The sequence below is a fragment of the Onychomys torridus genome, chromosome 3 (assembly GCF_903995425.1).
Source record: "Onychomys torridus chromosome 3, mOncTor1.1, whole genome shotgun sequence".
In the NCBI taxonomy this organism is placed as follows: Eukaryota; Metazoa; Chordata; class Mammalia; order Rodentia; family Cricetidae; genus Onychomys; species Onychomys torridus.
Genome location: NC_050445.1, coordinates 152,545,377 through 152,570,333, shown reverse-complemented (window position 1 = coordinate 152,570,333; position 24,957 = coordinate 152,545,377). Strand labels below are relative to the sequence as shown.

The 24,957-nt window shown below is 42.3% G+C and overlaps 1 protein-coding gene across 2 annotated transcripts in view; it reads right to left on the bottom strand.

Annotated features, from left to right (window-relative positions):
- The window catches only part of Pde3a (phosphodiesterase 3A), a 279,812-nt gene extending 255,905 nt beyond the window's left edge, over nucleotides 1-23,907 (bottom strand). For both annotated transcript variants that reach the window (XM_036180232.1, XM_036180233.1), the window contains exon 1: nucleotides 22,534-23,907. In XM_036180232.1, coding sequence (XP_036036125.1) covers nucleotides 22,534-23,493 — 960 coding nt within the window. In that variant the 5' untranslated portion in view covers nucleotides 23,494-23,907. The remainder of the gene's footprint in view (nucleotides 1-22,533) is intronic.
- Between the last annotated feature and the right edge of the window lie 1,050 nt (nucleotides 23,908-24,957).

Sequence of the window (24,957 nt, the reverse complement as noted above, 5' to 3'; positions counted from 1 at the left end):
CTGTGAATATATGTTGTTCCCACTGGTTAATAAATAAAGCTGCTACAGCCTATGGCAATGCAGGATAGAGGCAGGTAGAAAATCCAAGCAGAAATAGAGGAGAAGGGCAGAGTCTAGAGACACCATCCAACCACCCAAGGAGCAAGATGCCAGCAGACCAGTAATGCCACGGCCACATACATGGTAATTTATAGATTAATAGAAATGGGTTAATTTGAGTTGTAAGAGCTAGTTAGTAATAAGCCTAAACAATAGGCCAAACTGTTTGTAATTAATATTAAGCCTCTGAATGATTATTTACAAGTGGCTGTGGAACAGGGCAGGACAGAGAAAAGCCTCCATTTACATATTTGTTGAATTGTTTCTGTATGTGTAGTATGGATTACATGCAACATGGTGACACACCGTAAAGGAAAAGCCAGGTCATTATAATGTACTACAGATGTCTATGCCATTGCATATCCTCACTGAGAGAAGAGAAAGTGGGAAAATGGAATTATACTTGAATTCCTAAGGTCCAAACAAATTTATGCAGACATGCTTCTGCCTCCCAGTTTTCATTACCCTAGCCATACATAAATCATCAGAGGTTAATGCAGGAAACTTCAGCTGTCTTCCCATTTACATCTAAACCAAACAAGAACAGAATGTCCAAGGCACTAGAATGCAAGACAGACACAGTGTTAACTCATGTCAAGATCTTCAGAGCTTTAGCTGATAAAGACTGTAAACCTACAAATTATTTTACCAACAAAAAGGAAGAAGGAAGAAGAAACCAGAGATAAACTGCACATGCCTCTCTGCTCATGGCTTGTCATCAGGTATGTGACGAATCATGAACCCCAACTCCTGCCTGCTCACCCACAGTCTGACATCAAGGAGGTCTAGAATCAATGATAGACAAATAGATACTGGAAAAAGTCTATAAGTTATTTTAGTGCAAAAAAAGATGATAATCACATGCTGCTTTGTTTCAGTGAAACCACATCAAAACTCCTATGCCATAACCCAGTTCCGAATTCCTTGCTACATGAGAGCAGGAAACGAGAAGTGTGGAAATGCCAGAGATGGAAATTTAGTTATTTCATGGCAAGGACTGGGCAGATTAATCAAGAACACTCATGAGAGATCACATACATTCGACTCTATCTTTAATCCCATTCAAGGCTAAGATAGATCATCAATGATACTTTTCAAGAAACAAAATAACATACACAAACAAAATTCCACTATGATATATAAGGTCATGTCAACAGAAATACTGAGAGCAATGGAGATTTGCCACATGGAAAATGTCATTGGGCAATGAACAAATATACCATTGTGCTTAGAGACTTGGCCCCGAGAGCTGGCTAGTATTGCTACTGATATAATGCTCACAGGTACATGTACACACACACACCACTCATATTCTCACACACACATTTTAAAAAAGGCAAACCAGAGTAAGAATACCTCAAGAAAAAAATAATCAAAATAGAATTTACTTGATAATTGTCCAAGGTTAATATTTTGAGGCTGCATAGACTGTCTCAATTAACAAATTAATTTATTCAATGGTCATAAAACTCAGCATTCATCTGTCCCAGAATAAGAACCTTGGCCATGTATTTTTCAAATATGATGAAGTTTATGGAGTTTACCCACAGTTCCATGGCAGAGCTGAGGTCTATAATCCCCCATTATCTCTTTCCTTGGGAAGACTCAATATCAAGTGTATGTTCACCAAGATTCTAGACCCTGTAGCATCTCCTCTTAAACAGGAGATGGATTTTTTAGGTTTGTTGCTGTTGTTTTACTTTTGAGACAGAGTCAAAAGTAGCCCAGGCTGGCCTCAAACTCCCTATGTAGCTAAAGATGACTTTGAACTACTTATTGATCCTCCTAGCTCTACCTCTAAGTGCTGGACCTGACAATCACAAAACACATATGGTGGGCTTTTAGGGAGAAGTCCCTGTACCTACTGAAATGACTTTTCTGTATTTGAAGTTATAGATAGAGTGGCTTCCAGTTCTAAAGGGCCAGGTACACCCTGCACAGGTATTGGTATTGGGTGCATATAGCTCTTTTATTAAAATGCATTATGAATAAACGAGATTGGTGACCTTCAACAGACTAAGATTGCATGAGGTTGCAAGAGTAAGACATGCAGAAGTGTCCAAACCAAACAAACAACATCTCCCTCTCTCACCCCAGAACTAAAACAAAAGATAAGAAGGTGTCCTTTCTCAATGAGTCTTCACTACGTAGTTTCCCGTGGTCTCATTTTTTAAAATGCCAGTGACCTTCATGCTTTCTGCACCGGTTTATGACTAACCCTGCCAGTTGAAATGCTTACTTTCTCTTCGTCACCATTTCTTTTTACCCCCACTGTCTTTGGAAATCTTCAACATGTCTAACAGGAGCTCTTCCCCCTGCTTCCATGTCCACTTTGCTGCTCTGGCTCACTGCTACGAAAATTACGCTTCAGCTATTCCCATCACACTCCTTTAAGAAAAAACAACAGCTTAAATTTCTGACATTCTGTGTACACAAAAACATACTCAGATCCCTCAGCCCAACGAGAGAACACTCCATTTTTCATCCACTGCCCCATCCTCTGTCTCATCTTCTAAAATTTCCCATCACCCGCCCCTCTCATCTCAGCAACAAAGAGGCTATCTGCTCCATGTGTCTTTCATGAAACATAAAACGCAATTCACACCTGGCATCCAGCTCACTCACCCTCAACCTTTCACTCCTTCCCTCCCTCACATCCTCTGGGCTTCATGCCCAGAGGAGAAATATAAAGAAGCATTCCTTTACACACGCATTCTTTACATCACACCAAAGCTGCTGAGAGCCAGTGTACTAGTCACGTAAACACATGAAAAAGTTAAGCATACATTTCAAAAGGAAGGAAGGGCAGAATTTTACCAGAAATCTGTGTTAAGAGCATGATGGTGATCCAGCATTAAATTTAGCTGTGACCTTTCTAGTAGGCAAAGTTCTCATGACTTTCTCTATATCAGAGCTTTTATCATCAGGCATTTGCTAGTGCTGGTATCTTGACTATAAACTTGGGGAGGAATGAGTGCAAAGGGCCATCCATTTTTGAATCCTATTCCTCACAAGGCCCCCCACTTTCTGGCATGCCGTGGGCACTTTTCAGATGTTCTCGAATAAAAATGCAAACAGCAAGTTTTCCAAGAAATATTCCCATAAGCCAGAGATTCCCAGTTGCAACATCAGAGCCAACCATGCTAAAGATGACTTTCCCACTAGAAACAAGACAAATTTATTAGTGAGCCCTGCCACTCTGGTCTTCCTCACAGTAAAATTCCCCAGTGTAAATTAACTTGACATTTGGATTGATGAGTTATAGTTTTATGATCAGTGTGCCTTGGCGGGGGATAAGCTCTGTTTTATGGAAAAATTACATCTTTGACCTGTGAGGCTGAGATCTGAATTCCAGCCAATGCTAGCTCCCACAGCACACACTCAGAGAGAAAATGACTACCCTGCTACCTTAACTCTGGAGGTTTCTAGCTCCCAATAACTGTCCTCAAATAAAAAAAAAAAGCCAAAAGGAGTAAGCTGGAGAGACTGCTCAGTGTTTAAGAGCACTTACTGCTCTTTCTGAGGAACCAAGTTCAGTTCCCTGCACCTAAGCTGGATGTATCACAAATTTCTTTAAATATAGCATCCAAGGGAGACATGCATTCATGTGCCCACACCCACACACATACACACATGAAGAGCACAACAATTGGCTATCAGCACCAAATCAACCCAGAAAACATACAAATAGCAGTACACAGAGTAAGTAGGTTATATTTAGGAATATATATGTATATGTGTGTATATATTCATATATGCATGTAACAACCATAATACAAGGAGCCCATGACTTTAAAAAGGAGCAAGGAGGAGTATATGGGAGGGTTTGGTGGGAGGAAAGGGAAGCAAGATATAGTGTTATCATAATATAGTCTCAAAAAAGAATTTAAATATAAATAAAAATGCATCTTCAAAATATAATAAATCCAAAAAGCAAACCAACAAAAATAAAAAAACAAAAATGCAAAAAGTTTATAAAATACTTGAATGAGTCTGGGATTTCTAGTTTTGGATTTGAAGTGATTTTGCTTCCTTAGTTTTCTATTTTCCACCTCTTGTTCCATTACATCTATTTTTAAAAACATTTTAAGGAATATCACTGAGATTTTATTTGTTTGAGTGGGTTTAAGGCACGCAAATGTGTTACTGAATAAGTGAATGACTCCCCAAGTAAAAAGACATGTGGAATAATTGTGACTATGGAAATCAGTGTTAAAAACAATATATGTGCATGTTTTTATTTCCCTATTTACTTATTTAAAACAGAAACAGAAAATGTAAATGGACAAAGTCCCTTCTTCATTCAGAAATGCAGGGAACAGCCAACAGAACCCTCACAAGGAAAACTGAGGTCCATCCATGTGCATTCAGTATGATTCAGACAGAAAGAAAACAAAATATAGGAACTTCTAATGCCTGCATATGACTTATAGGTTAAAAACCAAAAATGTAATAAAATACATATTTATAGATTCTCTAAAAAGTATTAGAAGAATCATACTATGGATAAAATAAGAACTCTGATAAAGAGTTCTTGTGCTGAAAGAAAGCTTTGAAAAATCATATGCATTCATTCCTTTGAACACTTGTCAAAAAGCTGGCTTATGTTTATGTTGGTCCAGTAACTAGTTTAGCAGACCCCATGTGCTCTTCACAGAGGTCATGAAGAATCTGCTCTCCTTAGAACAGGATTTCTTTTCATATTCTTAGTAAGTCACAGTTGTGGTGGCAGCAAAAATAACCCAAAATATTTTTGTAAAACGAGACACATCCCAGCATATGTGTGTTTCAACACATGTGTCTATATTCTTTCATAAAACTACATCTCAAATACAGATACAAAGAAGATTGGCTCTATTGCTTCAGAAGCCTGTTTCTGGAGGTTCGTGCTGGAGTGTCCAATTTTATAAGAAGCATTTGTCCTCTCCTACCTTCTGGGATAAGAGGCAGGACTTTCAAATGTTTTCTGTTCCTTTCTGGATATCATATGACCATTCAGAAGCACATCCACAGGTACTGTTTGCAAATCTCCATGTCAAACAACCAGTAGACATTCTTAATAAAGACCCCTAAACAAAAGAGAGCATAAATGTAGCCCTCTCTAAACTCAAAGACTAGCCAGCCATCACTAGCCTTGGCAGGTTCAGCTTATGGCATATATTGACAACCTGCCCAATGATGTTAGTATTTGGGTCCAATCATTGTTCCCACCCCCCTTTCTTTGTGCCACTCTCTTCGCATGAAACACAGTCTGAATAATCATAATGAAGGAAGGCCGCTTCCACCCATTCTCTGATGAAACTCTTGGTTGGGACTCAGTGGAAGGAATACTTGCAGAAAAGGTGCTTGGGCTCATGGAGCCAGGGAAATACTTTCAAAACCAAGGTGTCTCTGACCTTCCCCTACTCTCCTAATGACCTCCCCAGATTCCTCCTATGTACATCTGTCCCCTGGAGCTCATTTCTCATGCAGGTGGAGGGAAGAACTCTCATATTGCCTTATCTTCCCTAAGATTTTAACCCACAAGTTAACTTTCTCTCTCACCCTGAAACCTCATTATCAGTCATGGGAAGGAAGACTAGGGAGTGCGACCATACCTAGATGGACTTTTGTCACAGGGGATATCTCTCTTGGTCTCATATTTAATGAAAACCGTCTATCACTGAGGTTTTGCTCCCCAAGTCCATTCGTTCCCCCTAGTGCTCATTTGCTGGGACTGGGAATCACACACATGTCCTCCCCACTCCTCTTTCCTCTATGAAGGATGTGGATTTCTGAACTTCAGGAAACCAGAAGGTGAAGACACACTGTGATTTTCCCATGAGCACACAGTGATTCCTTCACCCATCACTCTGTCTACTGCAGGGTCACACCCAAAGACCTTCACCATAATAGGAAATGTCCCTTTGTCCTTACAATTCTTGGTGCCAGATCCCCTTTGGAGGAAGTCTTCCAATGATGACTACACCCTCTCATGATGTGCAGAAGGCTTCCTCCCTCCCTTCACCTTCTGCTGTCTCCTCCACTGTTGCAGAAATTGAGAACCAGAGGATTTCCTATGAGCAGAAGGGATGCTGACCACAGCAGACTCTCACGACTGCCAAGGCCAACTGAAAATAACCACTGCAGACTAGACTGACCAGTCATTCAACAAGTGGAAAAATCTGGAAGAAAAGTAGCCTGAAGAGATAATCTTGCAAAGGCTAGTTTACAAAGACTGCTCTAACGTTATGTGGATAAACAATTACTGTCTTTCCCTGATGGCTCTAAGCAAATCAAAGCTATGCCAATTAGGTGTAACAGATGCTGTGCATTAGAAAACAATAGCACTTAGGATAAATAATGAGAAGAAGAAAGATTTCCTGAATTTTTTCCTATGAAGTTGTATAATTTATTTCATATTATATGCATCATATATTACAAACTAAGGTAATACTATGTTCTTTGGGGCTATAATAACTTGATACATAAGCAATATAGTTAATATCAAGACACAAGCAATTCAGTTGGTTTCAATATGTGTAAAAATCATTTTTCAGATGTTTTTTCTATAATGAGCCTTTGCTGTTAGAACTATATTTACTTTTAATTTGAGAATTATATTACTGGCTGTTACCATTGTTTTTAGTTGACCTACAGAACTTGATGGCAAGATCCTATTGCTGAAGTCACCACATACTTGAGTCACATGACATGGAAAAATCAAGCTGATACTGACCTGGAACTCCCCTGCACACTACAAGGGGAGAAAAGTAATTAACAGTCTTACCCAGCTGTGAACTCCATGAGCTACACTAACAACTGGCCTGGCAAGATATGTGCACCGGTACAATAATGGCATGAATATGGGAGTAACCAACCACTTGCAGATTGGCTTTAAGGTAGGCTCTACAATATGGAACTCGTACCTAAACCAAACTCTGTGGTTGTCTAGGTCATAGAGCCCCAGAGAGAACCTAACACTATCATTCTGCTAAATGGACATGGTAATAAATGTCCCATAGGTTCTTTTTTATTAAGAATTTTTCTATCCATTCCACATACCAACCTCAGATCCCCCCTCATCCTTCCTCCCACTTCCCCCCAGCCCACCTCCCAGACCCTCCTCCAAAACAGTATGACCTCCTATGGGCAGTCAGCAAGCCCAGCACGTGGACCTGCCTCAGCTGAATGTACCCAATAGGCTCTTATCTTTACTCCCATATATGAGCACATCTCCCAACCTTCATCATAAAGGTTTCTTTTTGAAGTAGATGGTGATTAACTCAAAGACCCACAACTGGTCAACAATAAGAGACTGTGGGTACTCAGCCCTGAATGGGGCATCTATATCCCACCCACACTCTCAAGGCTCAAGGATCACCATGGAAGGTTCAGAAGTAGTGGATACCTGTTCAAAATAGTGTTTGCTAACATGATAACACTATTGCTTGCATGATCTCACAGCAGTGTGAGCATACAACTGCATACTCAAGAACCACACACAATCAAGCCAGCCAAAATACCAGTTTGGATGAAAAGGGAACTCATGAAGTCTCACTTCTATCTGAGCATCCATTAGCAATTGATGGCTGGTTGGGGATAGTCAGTTCTTTTCAGGGATGTAGCCCCTAAGAGGGGCCATGTTCCAGGAGATGACTGCACAGCCATGCACATACAACACTAACCACAGTCAATGGATTTTAAAAAGGAGCATTTGTCTTTCAAAATAAAATGTGGCTTTTAATATCAGCTAGAGCCTGAATCAAATCGGAAGCAAAACTCAAGTGGGATTACATGACACATTGTCTAACAACGGCATCATCATCCATTGGGTAACTTTTGTCTCCAAGCTTCATCCTTCTCCTTAGAAGCACCTGTGCCAGCTCTAGCAAGTTCCTCTTTTTCCACTCCTATCTGACCGCTTGTTAGTGACTTCAGCTACAATTTATCAATCCTGCAACAGCACCACAGTCAGCTTACGTGGAGCTGCACATTTTCTAAGATCTGAGAGTAGGTCTGTGTGACTATGTGAAAAACTGTTGTCCTTACTTAACTTGGTCTTCTTATATTTAGCTTACACCCTTCCATGCCTCAGCTGTAGGCTAGGACAGAGACTGTTCTCATTCCCCCCAGGACATCTGACAGAAGCTTCTTCCTCCTCTTCACTCTCATGTAATCTTCAAATCGTACACTAGGCTCTATGAGTCTTACAATACAGGTAGAATCACTTGTGTTCAAAGTGTGCAAACATACACATTTTAAGGCTTTAATATCACAGTCTTAGCATTTCTACTCAACATAACAACCTGTCACTTGGTCTTTGTGACAGCTTTATGAACTAGGTTTACAGGTGAAGAGAATGGGCAGAGCAGTCAAGAAATAACTCGTGAGCTAATTCCAATAGGGAAATAATGAGAAGTTTTTAGTGTTTGAGTTCACAAACTACTTTTCATTTTAGTTTGTGGTTTTTGTTCTTAGAGATCAGGTCTCATGTATCCCAGGCTAGTCCAAACTTCACTGTGTTTCATAGGCTGGCACTGAACTCCTGATACTCCTGACTGCACCTCCCAAGTGCTGAAATTATAGGAGTTTGGCACCATATCCAGCTTTCACAAACTAGTCTGTGTGCCCACATGTATGCACACATTTCTTGCACATGGGTACGCAAATTTGTTTTCCCATAATACCAAGCCTTCTCCCAGAGTTTAAGTTCAGAAATACTCAAGTCAGACTGCAAAAGTCAGACTAGCCATATAGTGTAAGTAAACCTATGTTTGTATCTTTATATCCTTCATCTAAGTCATCTGGATTGCTCCTGAGAACTCTGCAGTATTCTAGAATCCACCAGAAAACCCAGACTATTTGATGGGAAGATCCAAGAATATGCACTTTAATGGGCTTTTCAAGTGATGCTTCATTCACACTAGGTTTTGAGAATCATGGCATATACCTCAATTTAAAAAGTACAACATGGTAAGGAACTATGTAAATGAAGCCAGACAATCTTCTCACAGACCTTGACATCATCTATACAAATCTGTGAATTCTAAGTGTTCTCTGCTATAGATCATAAACCACCCTTTGCTTCCCTTGGCATGATAGTTATAGAAGAATAAATAACAAGAGAAGAGTTGGGAGGAAGGCAATAAGAATGCAAATATACTCAAAAGGCAGCAAACACCATCAAGTAGAGTCGCAGATGGAGTAAGTTACATTACTTGTTGACTTTTTTTTTTTTTTTGAGTCAGAGATCCATAGCTAAACATTGGCGGAGCTCAGGGAGTCCTGATGAGGAGAGGGGGAGGGATTGTAGGAGCCTGAGGGATCAGGGACATCCCAGGAAAACCCACAGAAATGGCTAGCCTGGCTCATGGGAACTCATAGAGTCTGAACCTGCATGGGACTGATCTAGGCCCTCTGCATATGTGAGATGGTTGTGTAGCTTGGTCTATTTGTGGGACTCCTGGCAATGGACATGTGCTGTCCCTGGTGCTTTGGCTGATTCCTGGGAACCTATTCCTCATGCTGGATTGCCTTGCTCAGCCTGAATACATGGGGGGGGGGGGGTGCTTGATCTTGTTGACATTTTTAATCCATTCTAGTCACATGAGAAGTTCAAATTCACATAAACTTGACAGTAGGTACATTTACAAGTCACTGTGACAAACATGCATAAGAACTAAAGAATAAGAATCATCATCTGGGAAAATTCATGTCAAGAAAGCTCACCCACAAGACAGCACAAGAAATATGTTTAAAGATTTAGCCACTTGACTTTGACTGGTTTTTTTTTGGGGTTTTTTTTTTTTTTCTGCCCAAGCAAACTTTAGCGTGAGTTGTGTGCACTCATTTTTATGGGCTCACATTTCTGGCTGACACTTTATGTTCAAGATAACTCACTTATCAGCGCTCACTCATATCTTTCTCCAGCATTCCCAGCCTAATTCTCACGCTTCCAACGAGGACCAGTTAATAGCTGGAAGAAGTTCTACTGAGCACACTTAAAAACTCTAACAATATTTCTCCAAAGAAGTTTGGGAGATCCAACCCAACAGTGATTCAAATAAAAAGGAAGAGACGCCACAGTGACTGCCACAGAATAAATGTACTGGAACATGTGGCCTGTCTGTCTAGAAAAATGATTCCAATCACAGGCAAAACAAAACTCTAAGAGTAAGGCAGTCACTGTTTGAGATAAGACACACACAGCACTATTACTATTAGAAACTTTGCTTCTACAGATTGTGTTAAAATGTCTAACAAATTCACAACTGACTTGATCATAATTCAATGATGCATGAAAATTTAAGTGTGAAACTAACTTCTTAGTTTGCTGGTTATTTCCCAGTAGAAATCATATTTAGATTTTGTGAAATGTATTCAAAGGACGCAAAGATTGAAAGTTGTTATTAATAGAAATCAAATCTACTGAAATAAATTGACAGCTACAGAAAGAAAAATCAATCACCATTAAACTGTCAGAACTTTTTACTAAATACTCTACCAAGTTTCTCTAAGGGTTATGAGAGTCTAAATAACATATTTGAAACAAATGTCCTATTTCAACAACATCTCTGTTGAACATTAAAACTGAACTAGCAAGATGATTAATTAATTGAAACTTTTCTATTTTAACAAGTCAAATTCTATTAAACACCAGGATGGCAAAAGTATGATTCCTGTGTAAACTTTCAGGTCTGTCTGTCTGTCCATCATGCTTTATAGCCCAGGCTGGCTTTGACCTCAAGATCCTCCTACTCCAGTCCCACAATGGCTAGTTTTGTGGGTCTGCACCTCTGTGACTGGCTATAGATTTCATTTTCCATAAAATGTTGTCAACTGTTGGGGCTGGGAAGACAGATCAGTAGTTAAGAACTCATACTGCTTTTGAACAGAGCACCAAGTTGGGTTCCCAGCACTCATTTTAAGTGGCTGACAACTGCCCATAACTGCAGCTTCAGAGGATCCAATGCCCTCTTCTGGCTTCCAAGAGCACCTATACTCATGTTCACACATACACACACACTATTAAAAAACACATATTTATACAATAGTGATCTTGAATGTAGATTTGGTGATTTTTCAGTTGTCAGTGATATAGAAATAAACAAACAAGACACATGTTGAACATGGGATTTCCCACTAATAAGTGTGTAGGAGAATTCAGCCCTATATATGAAACATCACAAAAGATGTCTTTAAAAAACACTATTATTTTTACTTTATGTTATGAGTGTTAGCCTGCACCTATGAAAGTGCAGCAGTGCCCATGAAGACCAGAAGAGGGCGTTGGATCCCCTGAAACTGGAGTTAGATAAGTATGTGAACAGCCTGTGCAGTTGGGAAGTGAATCCAGGGCCCCAGCAAGAACAGCCAGAGTTCTTAACCACTGAGCCATCTTTCCAGGCCTTCAGAAGACATTTTAAAAAGCAGGGGGAAAAAACGCCAACAGCACATCAATTTGTAAATTCTGAGACTTGTCCATAGTCGCTTTTCTTTGCTTTAAACATTTTAGTCTCTACCCAATCTCAAGGGACTGGAGGGGATAAATATTTTATTTAACAGACATTTCTTTTCCGTCCACATATCCTGCCAGCCAGCACCTACAAAAAACAAGGCACTCGGCCAAAATTTTCTAAGGGAAATGTTTATGGGTAAGATGGGGAGGCTGCAAAACTGATTTCTTTTCTAATGAAAACTGTCATGGTCTGAATGTAACTACTTTCATTCCAAGGCTTAAAAAGAAAATCCCCTCTGAAACAGGACAGTCTGTAGGCTCTCTCCTTCTGAAGTTTAGGGGGTACTGCTACAGAGGCTAAGACCCCAAAACACTAACCCCTCAATGAGGTTGGGGGGTGTCTCATACCACAGGCTGAGTGTGGCCTCTTAAACAGTATATGTCTCACATGCAGTTTTTATTTCGATCCTCTGAAATCTCTTGGATCAAAACAAACAAGAATACTAGTTCCTTTCTTCATATTCACACCGCCTTCAAAAGGTGATAAGGATGTCTGCTGCACACAGCAGTACACAAACCTGCCAGCAAACAAAACACAACCTCTCTGTGATGTCAAAACTCCCACCAGGCTTATCAAAGAAGATTCTACATGCCTGGAGGGTGGAAATGCTTATCACAGCCTTAGCATAAATACTCGATGCTTTACATTGACTTCTGGAGAGGAAAAAGTTTTGTTTTTTGATTTTTTGAGATAGGGTTTCTCTGTGTACCAGTCCTAGCTGTGCTGGAACTTGGTTTATAGACCATGCTGGCCTCACACTTACAGAACAGCACCTGCCTCTACCTCCCAAGTGCTGAGATTAAAGATATGCAATGCCACCACCCCAATAAAACCACAAGCTTCTTGCAAAAAATCATTCCAGTGTTCTCAAAGTCACCTGTGGAGGACAGAAAGGCATTCCTTACATTTTTAGATGCCCTTGAGATAGAAGAATCTATTAAGTAAAAATGACATGAAATAAAATGGAGAGAGAGGGAGGGGTGAGGATGAAGGAAAGAGACAGACAGATAATGAAAATGACTAGTGGGAAATTCTAAAAGATAAATAAATAGAAGTAACTAGGGAAAGGTGAGAAATAACTAGCTACATTCAGATGTTAACTCTTTCAAATAGTGAATGTCTGTTATAGTGCATATTCTTGGGTCGCTCCATCAAGTCTAAAGTCAGCTTAACTGAAATGAGCTCATCCACATTACCTCTTTACATCCAAATTTGCTTATCTGTATAACATGATTATATTGCTTTGGGGGTTTTATTGATTATTTTCAGGGTGTTATGTGAGAAAACTAGGTATCTATTTCTTTTCTTTTCTTTTCTTTTCTTTTCTTTTATGGTTTCTCAAGACAGAGTTTCTCTGTGTAACAGCTCTGACTGTCCTGCAACCTGCTTGGTAGACCAGGATAGCCTTGAACTTACAGAGAGATCTGCCTTCCTCTGCCTCTGGGATTAAAGGCATGCACCACCACCTCCCAGTTTAGGTATTTATTTTTAATCTGCAATGTAAAGGTAAAATAGTATGCTTTGACTCAAGTGACTATCTGTACCATATTCACATAAAAATCATCAGACACAGAATATATACATTACTTTAAAATTAATTGTATATATCAATAACTGTAGACATAGTTATGAAAAAGCATGTCATGTATGAAAAGTATTTTTGTCATTAATTCTCCATGTAATATCAGAGCTCCATCTAGAATTAGTCTCCATGAGTTTGCTGGGAAATGACTTTAGACATGCTGAGACTCCTTCCCACAAAAACAGTAATCTGTAATCCCAAACTGCTTCTTGAATTTAGAAAGGGACTAAAGACCTAATCTGAGTTTCTAGATGCCACATTCTACACCGTGGAACTCTCTAGGCTTCCTTACACACAGAACAGAGCCCCAATCCCCCATTCTACCACCCTACCCCGTTCTCCTTCCACTCTCAAGACTGATGTCTACAGAAGCAAAGATGATAGTGACTAGATCTTCCCAGATGCCACTAACAGGTTGGCCACTTTAGTTGCTGATGTTAGAAAGACAATGTCCTACCCTACAGGTGCAAGCACTTTTGTGGCCAATGAGCATACACTAATCAACCTGGACACGTGATCTGGAGACAGATGCAATCCCTGGCAGACAGAAAAGGAGAAAAGATAGACCCACAGTTAACTGTGACACTGTCCTGAATCAGGTGTACAGATTCTTCACTACAGACTGCTAAATTTCCCCCACATTGAAATAATTACATTTGCATTTTCAAATACTGACAAAAACATGAAATGAAGAAAATGTCAGTCATACAATTGCCAACTATTAGAATGGGACAAAAAAGTGCAATCAGAATTATGCCAGAGCCTGAATAGGGTTTTTAAGTGCTACCATTAAATCTGCAGATATTTCCATTATATGTGAAGATACAACATCAAAATGCATACATTTCATCCTGCTAAAAATGCACTGCTGCACTGACCAATACAGTGGCCATCAGTCACAAGTGTGGACTAAATCACAAGCAGGAAGCTAGAACAAACTGAGAATGCCTTTAGTGTAAAACACATGTTGGATATTTGGCTCAGTACAAGCAAATTAGAATGTAATGTATCTCCATTTTCATCTTGACTACATGCTGGGTAAAATATCATATAATTGTAAATTTTATCTTTTCTCTTAGTCTTTTTATGTAAATACTAGAAAATGCAAAACTAAATATGTGTTTTGTTTCTACTAAATACGTAAGGCACTCACCTAAGGTACTGGCAGGACTGTTTTCATCAAAGCCACTGGGTGACACTGTTCTCCACAAAATTGACACAACCAAGGTAATTTCCTGGCAGGGGAAAATGACACATGTACAGGATGTGTACAGGTCATACATGTACACATAAGCATGCACATGCCTACATGTGTAAATACACACAAGCCTGTCACCAACACAGTGTATCTCTTTAAGAGCACTCATCATCTCAGGGTAAAAGCCTCAGGTAGCCTTTGGACTGCCATCATTCTGTCTGGGCCTGGCAGACTTGACAATTCTAATGACCATCCATAAGTCCCTTAATGGTGATAGCAGCTTGGCAGCTAGGATCAAATCAGCCGTGCAGAAGTCTAGTTTGGGGCTTTTCCCAAAAGGCTTTCTGTCCTTTGAATCATGATGTCCTTCACGTGCTCCCCTAATATCACATGCACTTTCATTTTTATGACTTTTGAAGGAGACTGGGCAAACTAATTTAGGGGACACAGCAGCTGTTTTCACTAAGGAAGAGGGTTTTACAGCTTCTAAGGTCATTTTTCTTGGCTTGAGTTTAAAATCCTGAACATCTGTCAATCCACTTCTTTAAAAACGGAAAACAGGCCGGGCGGTGGTGGCGCACATCTTTAATCCCAGCGCTCTGGAGGCAGAGCCAGGTGGATCTCTGTGAGTTCGAGGCCAGCCTGGGCTACCAAGTGAATTCCAGGAAAGGCGCAAAGATACACAGAGAAACCCTGTCTCAAAAAAGAAGAGAGAGAGAGAGAGAGAGAGAGAGAGAGAACAGAGATGCAAGCTGCCGCTGGAGCCTTTATTGGGGTGGGATGGAGTTCTGAAGTCAGACTTTTCAAGGCTGTAAACACATGTGGGTGGGACAAAGCTGGCAATGACATACTCCCTATCCGAGGCTGCCTGTTTTGTCATTTCACTTCAATAACATAGGAAGTTTCATGTTATTTTTACCTCTGACATACAGTGTGCTAAACTTGACTGTGTACCCAGACTTGGTTCCATAGGTAAGATCGCACATGATGTCTGGGTTTGGCACTGTCCACCACAGTCCCTTCCTGAATGTTTCCCAGTCAGCCATCTACTATCACAGTACTAGCTGAATATCCTCAGCTCAGCTACCAAGATACATTTCTTTGACCCTCCCTCCATGCCCCTCCCTCGGAAATCACTAGCTCAGGTCTGCTAACTATAGCCTGGCCTTGGGTGGAGCATTATTCAACATCAACTGGAAACACTCATGAGCCTCCATAAACTATCTAAAGATCCAAGCATAAGGCTGATGTGTTCTCTTAAATACCTAGCATGTCCTATATCTAGTAGCATTTTATCTTTATTTCAAAACCTGCTATCAATGCACACTAGTTTTCACTTCTAAATCTATGCTCTACATTTCTAAAGGTAAAGCTGCTTCAAATTTAAAACATGTATGTATGTAAAAATGATTTTCCATTTATCTGACAATCTGGGCATTTTTTACATTAGAGCAAAACAGGAAATTTTGCACAGAATTTCAGAAAACAGATGAATGGATCCTACATCCAAATTTAAAACCTGCTCTAAGCTTCTATCTACAGTCCTTAAAATATTTTTCTTTTTTACATTTTGAGAGAGGGTCCCATAGAGCTCAGGCTATCCTCAACACCATATGTAGTTGAAATCTGCCTTCCTGTTACCACCTCCCAGTGCTGGGAGGACAGGCATGTGACTCCAGTCCCCAATGTATTCTCCAAGTGGCCATTCACACACACTGTGATTTTCCCTTATGTAGGTGCCTCATCTCCCCAGTGGTGCTCCAAGCCCTGGAGAGACAGAGGCTGTGTCTTCTCTGTGTGGACAGTGTTGGCACAGTATTCAGCACAAGGCCTGGTGCACAAATGTGACACTTGATGGGTTACCCGACCAAAGGCCTATAAGGATGACAGCAACTGAGAAAAGTATGTCCTTTGAAAACAGTACTGTATACAAGATAAATAGTATGACCAATTCACATTTTTTACAATTATCCACCTGTGAATAACCCACATCAACCTATCTTTTAGGCTTTTACCCATGGTGATTAAATCTGGTTTTTTATGTTGCAAACAGCCCAAATATACACACTCAGCTCAAAATTAAAGCAATTCTCAAAAGTAACCTTACCAAAAAAAAAAAAAAAAAAAAAAGAAAAGAAAAAAATCTCCTGTAAAAAAAAAAAAAAACTTCCAGTAAAAATACTCAGCAATAAAAATTCATAAAGACAATTGGAAAATCAATAACCTTAACATGCAAATGCAAGAATGCAAAACCGAAAATATAAGACTACAGAGATGTAATGACTCTGGGGTTTTTCAGAATTATCGAGAAGACGTCATGAGACAGATGAATGTGGAGCACAGGCACAAGCTGTGGTTCCCATTGGCATGCAGACCTTTTAGAAAATACTATTATTAAATATCACGTAGAAAAGAGGAAGGGGGAGACGCCATGGAGGAAGAGATCCACAGGAACTAAGAAGCAAGCATCACAGTGAGTGTGGGTGGGCATCTGCCCGCAATGCTAAAGAAACATTGCTAGTGAGCCAGTGCAAATGTTTCAATTTGTCGATGTCTCTCTAGACATGATGTGGCACAATAGTGGCATTGATCCGGCATGCTCACAACCATGTTCTCTGAAAAAAAATGCAACTTCCACCCTCACCCCCCAACAAACTCCTTTAAAGGAAGGAATCAAACAACGGGAGTTTTCAATGAAGTCAACAAACTCTACAAGCTGTGGCCAGCACGAACCATAGAAACTGAGAGAATTGTAAAACAGAAGCGGGCTTATTGGCTTGATAAACTCCCCACCTCAATGTAACCTGTGAGAAGGATTTCAACATGGAAAGTTTGGTATGGAAAGGGCTTTGGATATCCAGGTGCCTGCAGACAGGATTCTCAGTGCTGAATCTCAGCAGAATTACAACAAATTCACACAAATGTCACGACAGATATAATGCAAGTTTTTCAGGCTGGTGTCACTCATCCGGCCCGCTGTCCCCTCCCCCAGAGTTTTCCAGATGTATTTCATACACAGAGTCACTGTTCTGGTTGTTTATTTAATTAACATGACAGCCCAGCACACACTGTTTCTTTCAGTTCTACAGTTAAACTTTTTACACTTTAGACTCAAGACAGAAAGAGTAAAGTGACTGTTTTCACTCCTTCCAACCTCTGGAAATTTATATAGATTTTCTGACTATTTCTGCTAGTTAAAATGGTCCTTTGGTATGCTTTAAATATGTGTATTCACAAAGTAAAAAAAAAAAAAAATCACAGGAAAACAAAACATTTTCACACCTTTCCCAGGAAGATCAGAAATCTTTCTTTGCCTTTTTTCAGAGGTTGACATAAATTAATTTTAATTCTGTCACCAAAGCCATAATCAATATTTCTGTTTATAGCACTATAAACTGAGGAATAATACTGAAATATGATAGAAGCCACAATTTAAGAACCCAATATAAGAAACATATCAAAATGTATTTAGAAATGTATACAACATTCTATATGTTCAGAAAGATGGGGTATAGCTCTTTGATAGCTCACTAACCTGGCACACATGAGACCCTGGGTTCAATTCCCAGCACTACCTTCTTTTTTTTTTTTTCTTTTTTTTTTTTTTTTTTTTTTTGGTCATTTTGAATGCTGAAGTTCCACTAAGACTGCCTGTAGGACCAGCATTGTGGCTCACTTGCCACCAAGCCTAACAACTAGAGAAAGATTCCCAGGCCCCACATGGTGGAAGGGAAAGCTAAGTTCTACACTCCCAACAAACACATGCTATAGTGTGTGTGTGTGTGTGTGTGTATACACACACGCGTGCAAATATAATTTTTAAAAACTGTCTCCATGGGTTGGGTGATAGAGTGCCCTGGGTTCAATCCTCAGCTCAAAAAAAAAAAAAAAAAAAAAAACACCAAAAAACTGTCTACAAACTCTCATCCAATAACTGATGGAAGTGGCTGCAGAGATCTTCGGCCAGGCCCCAGGTGGAGCTCCAGGAGTCCAATTGGCAAGAAAGAAGAGGGATTGTATGAGCAAGAATTGTTGAGACCAAGATTGGAAAAAGCACAGGAATAAATAGCCAAAGTAATGGAAACACATGAACCATGAACCAAAAGCTGTGGAGCCCCCAACTGGATCAGGCCCTCTGGATAAGTGAGACAATTGAATAGCTTGAACTGTTTGGGAGGCACCCAGGCAGTGGGACCCAGACCTGTTCTTAGTGCATGAGCTAACTGTTTGGAACCTGGGTCTTATGCAGGGACACTTTGCTCAGCCTGGAAGGAGGGGACTGGACCTGCCTGGACTGAATCTACCAGGTTAAGCTGAATCCCCAGGGGAGTCTTGGCCCTGGAGGAGATGGGAATGGGGGGTGGCCTGGGGGAGGTGGGGGGCAGGGGCAGGAGTGGGGAGGACAAGGGAACCCATGGCTGATATGTAAAATCATTAAATTAAATTATTTAAAAAAAACTGTCTCCAAAATTATTTGAGAAGAAGTATTTCTGTGCTTTGTATCTGTACTGTAAAGACTATCAAAGTTCTATTTGTTTTTAAGCAATGGCATAAGAAAGCCCACCACATGCCCACCATCCAATGAGTACCAACAGAAATCATTATCCTATCTTTCTTTTGGTTTTATTGTTTGCAGGGGGCTTTAAAATGTCTTTCCCACCCCAGTGATTAACAACTTGACCTTTCTCTACTACAAAAGTTAAATTCCAATGCAAGGACATTCACATAGGCTAAGGATTCTCACTGAATGCTTAGACAAATAGTCACTGGAGAGTGTAGCTTTCACTTTAGTAAGACAAAGCACATATCTCCTACATTTCTGACTGCCTTTGTGTCTATCACAAAGAAATTAGTCATTAGTGTGGCTCAAAGACATTCATGGGGAGAGCTGGGCAGCTTATATTTTTTCCTATGAAACCACATGTTTAAAATATTAAATGTTTAACAGGTAACTAAAATAAAATAGATTTGATTTGGAATCCATTAGAAATTAATGGGTATGCTGGATTCAGTAATTACAGAGAAGTGAATGTCCAATAGTGTTCTGTGGTGTATATAGAGAACAGGCATGCCTCAAGTGTTTTCCTGAAGTTGAGAGCCGCAGAACTAACTTTATGCTGAAAATAGCACTTATTAATCAAATTCATTCAATAAATGCTAGGCATTCTGCATATTGGATGTTGGCAGGGGCAGTAGCAAATTGACAAAGTTATAGCCGCTGTCAGATGTGAGAGTTCACTTCCAGAGGACACGGCCACCTTAGGAGACCCCAGCCTTCCCAAACCATCAACCTACAAAGTTTAGCTTAGTACACCCTCTAAAATCCCAGCCTCAGTCTGGAGGATACAGGGCTGGCAAGACTGAGCCACAAAGATGCTGTCAACTTTGTTCCTCCTCAGAAGACACTGTCAGTTGCCTTCAGGAACACCTGGTGCCTCCCGCTCTGACCAAAAACCTGGCCCACTTCTCCTTTCCTGCCACAAATTATCTGACTTACAAACTCAATTCTAGACGGGCTCTCTCCACAACAGACTTTACAATTTCAGACTTCAGGGGATGGTAGAAGGCAAGAAGGCGGGCAGGCAGGCGGGAGTCCTACAGGAATTTTAGCATATATTCTCCTGTGTCTCTTTAGAAAGGGAGGACCACCAATGAGAGAGACTTCACAAGCAGTGGTTACTGTCACCCCCACAGAGAAGATAAGTGTCCCAACAGTTTCAGTTTTAAACTCCACAGTGAGTAATAGCTAATCCAATGCCTAGGAGGCCTCTGTCCTGCCTGCCTCTCGGACTGTTTCAAACTCACTGGTTGCCGTATTCAGAAAAGCGCTAACCTGACAGCACTGGGGAGTGGTAGATGTTCGTTTTATAACTATTTTCACTCTGGACTTCGTCAAGTATGCAAATGATCATGACACCCTTTGCCCTCTTAATCAGAAGTTTGCTTCCTCATGATAAAAAAGATAAGCCATTTACTATATAGGCCCCCCAGCCTTTCACAGAGTTCGGCCAACGAACGAACGAGCTGTCACCTCACCCTATCTCATAAGATACTGTCCCATGTCAGCCCCACCCAGTGCCCACAATTGTGTTCAGCAACAGCTTTAATGGGTCATCTATAAAAACCAGCCTTCAGTGAGCACACCTTCACCCATGCCCTCATTAAAACGGCAAGGGTCCAGGCTGCCACTGCAGGCCACCACGGCTTCCTGTCACCCCAGTTGCTTGCTTTAGAGCATTCTTCATCAACAGAAACAACTGCCAGAGAAAATAACCAGGATAGATAAGTGTGCACTCTCCAAGTAACTGATCAATCAAACTTTTGAAAATCCAAGCTCAATGAGACCTTCAGAAGATCATTACAGTCCTTCACTTACCAATGTGAAGCAGAGGAAATCTATACAAATCTACGCTCATCAGCAAAGCTGCTCCGTTCACCTGAAGGCCTTCTGATCCCAAAGCCACTCTGAACTCCCTTAATCCGAAATGTCAGAAATTTAATTCTGAGGGCTAAATGGCATTAATGTGGAGTCAAATTACTTCTGATTCAATCCAGACTTTTCCTGTAAATTAGGCTTCAATGTTGGTAAGGACCACATCACATTTCCCTTTAACTTAAAGAGAAGTGTGTTGTCAATGCTTTTTTTTTTTTGGTAGTCATGTTTTCATTCAAAAAAGTTCTCTCTGTAGCACCCATTCACACTTAACTTACTTTATTCTAATGATTTCCAAATTTCTACACAACTAACCAATCCATCAGTTAGTGGCCTCTATTTTTCCCTTTATTCTTTAAACCTAGAAATATTTGTTTCGGCTAAACAATAAGTTAAATAAGTACATTGTTTTAAAGTAAGCACAAGCATTTGATGCTGTCAATCAGTCCACTACATAAAGTCAAAGAGCCACCCATCTGGGTAGTCAACTCCATTTCAGAAACAAACCAACCACTCACACCATATGGTGACAGATGTTTTTAAGGAACACCTAACCAATTACCTCTAGAATAACCCAAAAAATAAGAAGCTTACTATTATCATAGTGACAGCCTTTCACCCTGAAAGTTATCCTAACAGGGTCATGGGTAGACATTAATTTAAACAGAAGTGTAAATTTTCATTTAGAATGCAGAATCAGCTTTCTCAATCCCCTTCATCAAGTGTCAGACCTGGTGGAGAGAACTGACGCGAAAAAAATCTTCTCAAGTATAACTTGTGTATAAAATTGGAAATGGTCATCCTATACCATGCAGGGTAACTATTGCATGATACTAAAGACATTTGCAACCCCTTCCCTGCCCCCCAAAAAGAACCGCCTAAACTGGTACAGACAAACTCACTCCAAATTCAACTCTCCACCTCCTCCTTCCTCAAAGATACATCTCCCTAGCAAGCAATCTTAGGAAGTCTGGATTAATGAATGTTTCCTGCAAACCCTGAGGAAGTAACTTGAATTTCTGTCCACTTAGGCTTATAAATGCTCCTGAGAAAGCTTATTTTTCTGAGAGAACAATAAAAGCAGAGCCTCCAATCCGGCGCCACTCTAAAGTTCACACATAGCCCTCAAGTGTAAAACGTAAGTTCAGAGTTCAACACACACTAATGTGTAACAACTGAAGTATAAAACCATACTGTGACCATCAGACGCGGCGCTGCAGAAGCGTCTTTCAGCGTCCCACCGCCAAGGCTGTCTTCCCTGGCTACTGACATTCTTACTGGCTTTTATAAATGTTTCCCTAGCACCTAATAAGAAATAAAGTTTATTACTTTTAAAAAGACACAGAAATATAGAAAATTACACGTGTTGGAAGCCACTTCTAATAAGCAAATAAGCTAATCCAGAAATTTTAGGGAGGGTAGAAATGCTTCACGAAGCGCAGGGACTCACAAACCAGGTGTAGGGGATTTGAAAACATCCCCCAGCTGTGGAAGCCCGAGCGCTGCCACTTAATTTTGTTACTTTTTCCTGTTTTCTGTCGCTCTGGTTGTAAACTACTCCACTAGATAGAGAACGGGAGGGGGCGGGGGGGAATCTACTTTCTTAGTAAGTGTAAAGTTGTACTGTTTGGCAGGCTGGCTTCCCGGTCGCCAGCGCTGCACTCGAAGCACTGTTTCAAGTTTCCCCGGAGGGCCCCCAAAGGCGCAGCCCCCAGCTTACCTGCTCCCTGGGTATGCAGGGCAGGGAGGTCCTCCGGTGAGACTTGCCGCTGCAGCCAGACATCTCGCCGGCCACCACCGAGCTGGACCGCCTCCTCCTCTTCCACCCCGGAATCTCTTCCTTGGTCCTCGCGCTCAGCTGGGACCTAAACCGCTCCCTGGGCGGAGCCGACCCGGAGCTCTGCGGCAGGATCTGCTCGGCGTACCTGGCCAGCAGCAGCCCCAGCACAGCGGCCAAGTACGCCAGGTAAGGTCTCCAGGCGACCTTGAACCTCTCCAGGGAAACCAGGGCCACGGTCCTGAGCGCGCTAGTCAAGGCGACCATGAGGACGCCCAGCCTCAGCCTCAGCACCAGCCATGTCGCGCCACCCAGGCAGCTGAGCAGGACCCCCGCGGCGGGCAGCGACAGCAGGCGACCGTCCCCCACGCCCAGCGAGAGCTGCACCAGCGCTTCCCCGGCGCAGCAAGCGGCCAACAGCGCGACGGCCAGAGGCAGGCGCACCCCGGCGCGCAGCAGGCACAAGCCCATCCAGAAGAAGGCGCACAGGAGACTGAAGAGCAGCGCAGCCGGCTGCAGCCAAGGGCTGAGCTGCGCGCCGCCCCCGGGAGCACCTCCCCGAGGGCCCGGGAAGACGCCCCCTCGGGCTCCTTCCTCCTCCTCCTCCTCTGCCGCCGCCTCCTGACTCGACTCCAGCTTGCCTCCGACTTCTCCGCCGACCAGCCTCACCAGCAGCGCCAGCAGCACGGACAGGGAGCCCGCGCACAACGCCGAGGAGAGTTGCGGCGAACGCCTTAGAGGCTGCAGCGCCTGGACTCCCCAACAACCTCGGCAGCCCGAGCTCCGCGGGGATGGAAGGGACGCGCCACGACCGCGGTGGTCCCAGCTGGCCACCTGGGCGGGACTCGTCCTTCCGAGGCCGGGCTTGGCCATGTCTTGGGCGGCCTCACCCGGCACTGCCATGCTGTGAGCTCTGCGGGCAACCCCCACCCGTCCTACCACAGCGCCCGCGCCCTTCTCGATCCCACTCTCGGAATCCCTTCTTCCCGATCTGTGTGAAGTTTCAGCGTTGCGGAGAACTCAGGAGTGGAGAGCTGAAGACTTCTCCAAGTTGGCAGCTAGCAGGATAAGCCTTGGATCCCACCCCACTCCTTTACTCTCTCTCTCTCTCTTCCTTTCTTTCTCAAAAATCCTTCGCTCCACCCTCAGCCCGAGTTTATACCCTAGGGGGTCTCTTTCTACTTCGGGATTTTAACACTTGCCCAACACAAAGGTTGCTCAGGGACTGTTGATGCCCCCCAGCAGCCAGGGTCGCAGGGAGGGCTCTGGACATCCCCTGGCTGCTGAGCGCTAGCCCGAGGCGGACCTCCCCTTCTCCCTTCCTCTCCTCTCTCTGTGCAGCAATCTCTCTCTCTCTCTCTCTCTCTCTCTCTCTCTCTCTCTCTCTCTCTCTCTCTCTCCCCCTCCCTCCCTCCCCCTCCTTCCCTCCCTCCCTTCATCTTTTCCTCCAATCTTCTCCCTCTCCCCCTCCCCCTGCTCTCTTCCCCCTCTCTCTCCCCCTTCCCCCTTCTATCTCTCACTCTCTCTCACTCCTTGGCCTGTCTTTCCCTCGCTGCCCCAGGACACAGACTTCGTTTCAGAGAGGTAGGAAGCTGAGGCTCCCAGCCTCTCTGTGTCCCGTCCATGAGAAAGAGTAGGGGGAGAAGTCAAAAAAAAAAAAAAAAAAATAGAAAGGAAGCTGAGATATAGTCTAGAAGTTGCTCAGTTCCACGGGAAAGACAGCCGGAGAGCTGCTTCAGCAGCAAGCATAGAGGGAGAGCTGGAGCTGGAGAGGAAGGGGATGGGAGAGAAGGAAAATCATTTTCTTTCTTTTGGATGCACAGTGGCTGCTGTTTTTGCAGGGGGAAAAGAGTGGAGCTGAGTGCTTAAAACTCTTAAAGAGGTTTTTGGAGGAGCCCACAATTCCACCCACTGTCTTTTAAGGGAACTCCCCAGGAGAGCAGGCTCAGGAATGGGAGGCACAGCTCAGGGAGGGACCACCCTTTTCTAGAGATGGGCCCTCCTGGCTGAAAGGCAGGGGTGTTGTGACAAGCCAGGGATTGGGTCTGTGGCTGATTCTGAGGGGTGAAAGCCAGCATGCTTGTTCCTGTCATCAAAAAAATGACACGTCTTCTCTCTGAGTGATTTAACAGACAAGGATCTCAGGGGTGAGGGTGTTTCAGGATAGCTGGAACCCATTTCAATGGTGTTTTCATTCTTGGACTGCTCCAGGTGGAGGGTCTGTTTGCAACAGAGAAGCCACGCCCATCTTTCAAAGTTACACTTTAATTATTTATTTTGTGTGCCAGTGTGAGTGTGCGTGTATGAGATCACAGGACAGTTTGTGGGAGTCATCTTTCCAGGGTCTGAAGGACAGAACTAGGGTCT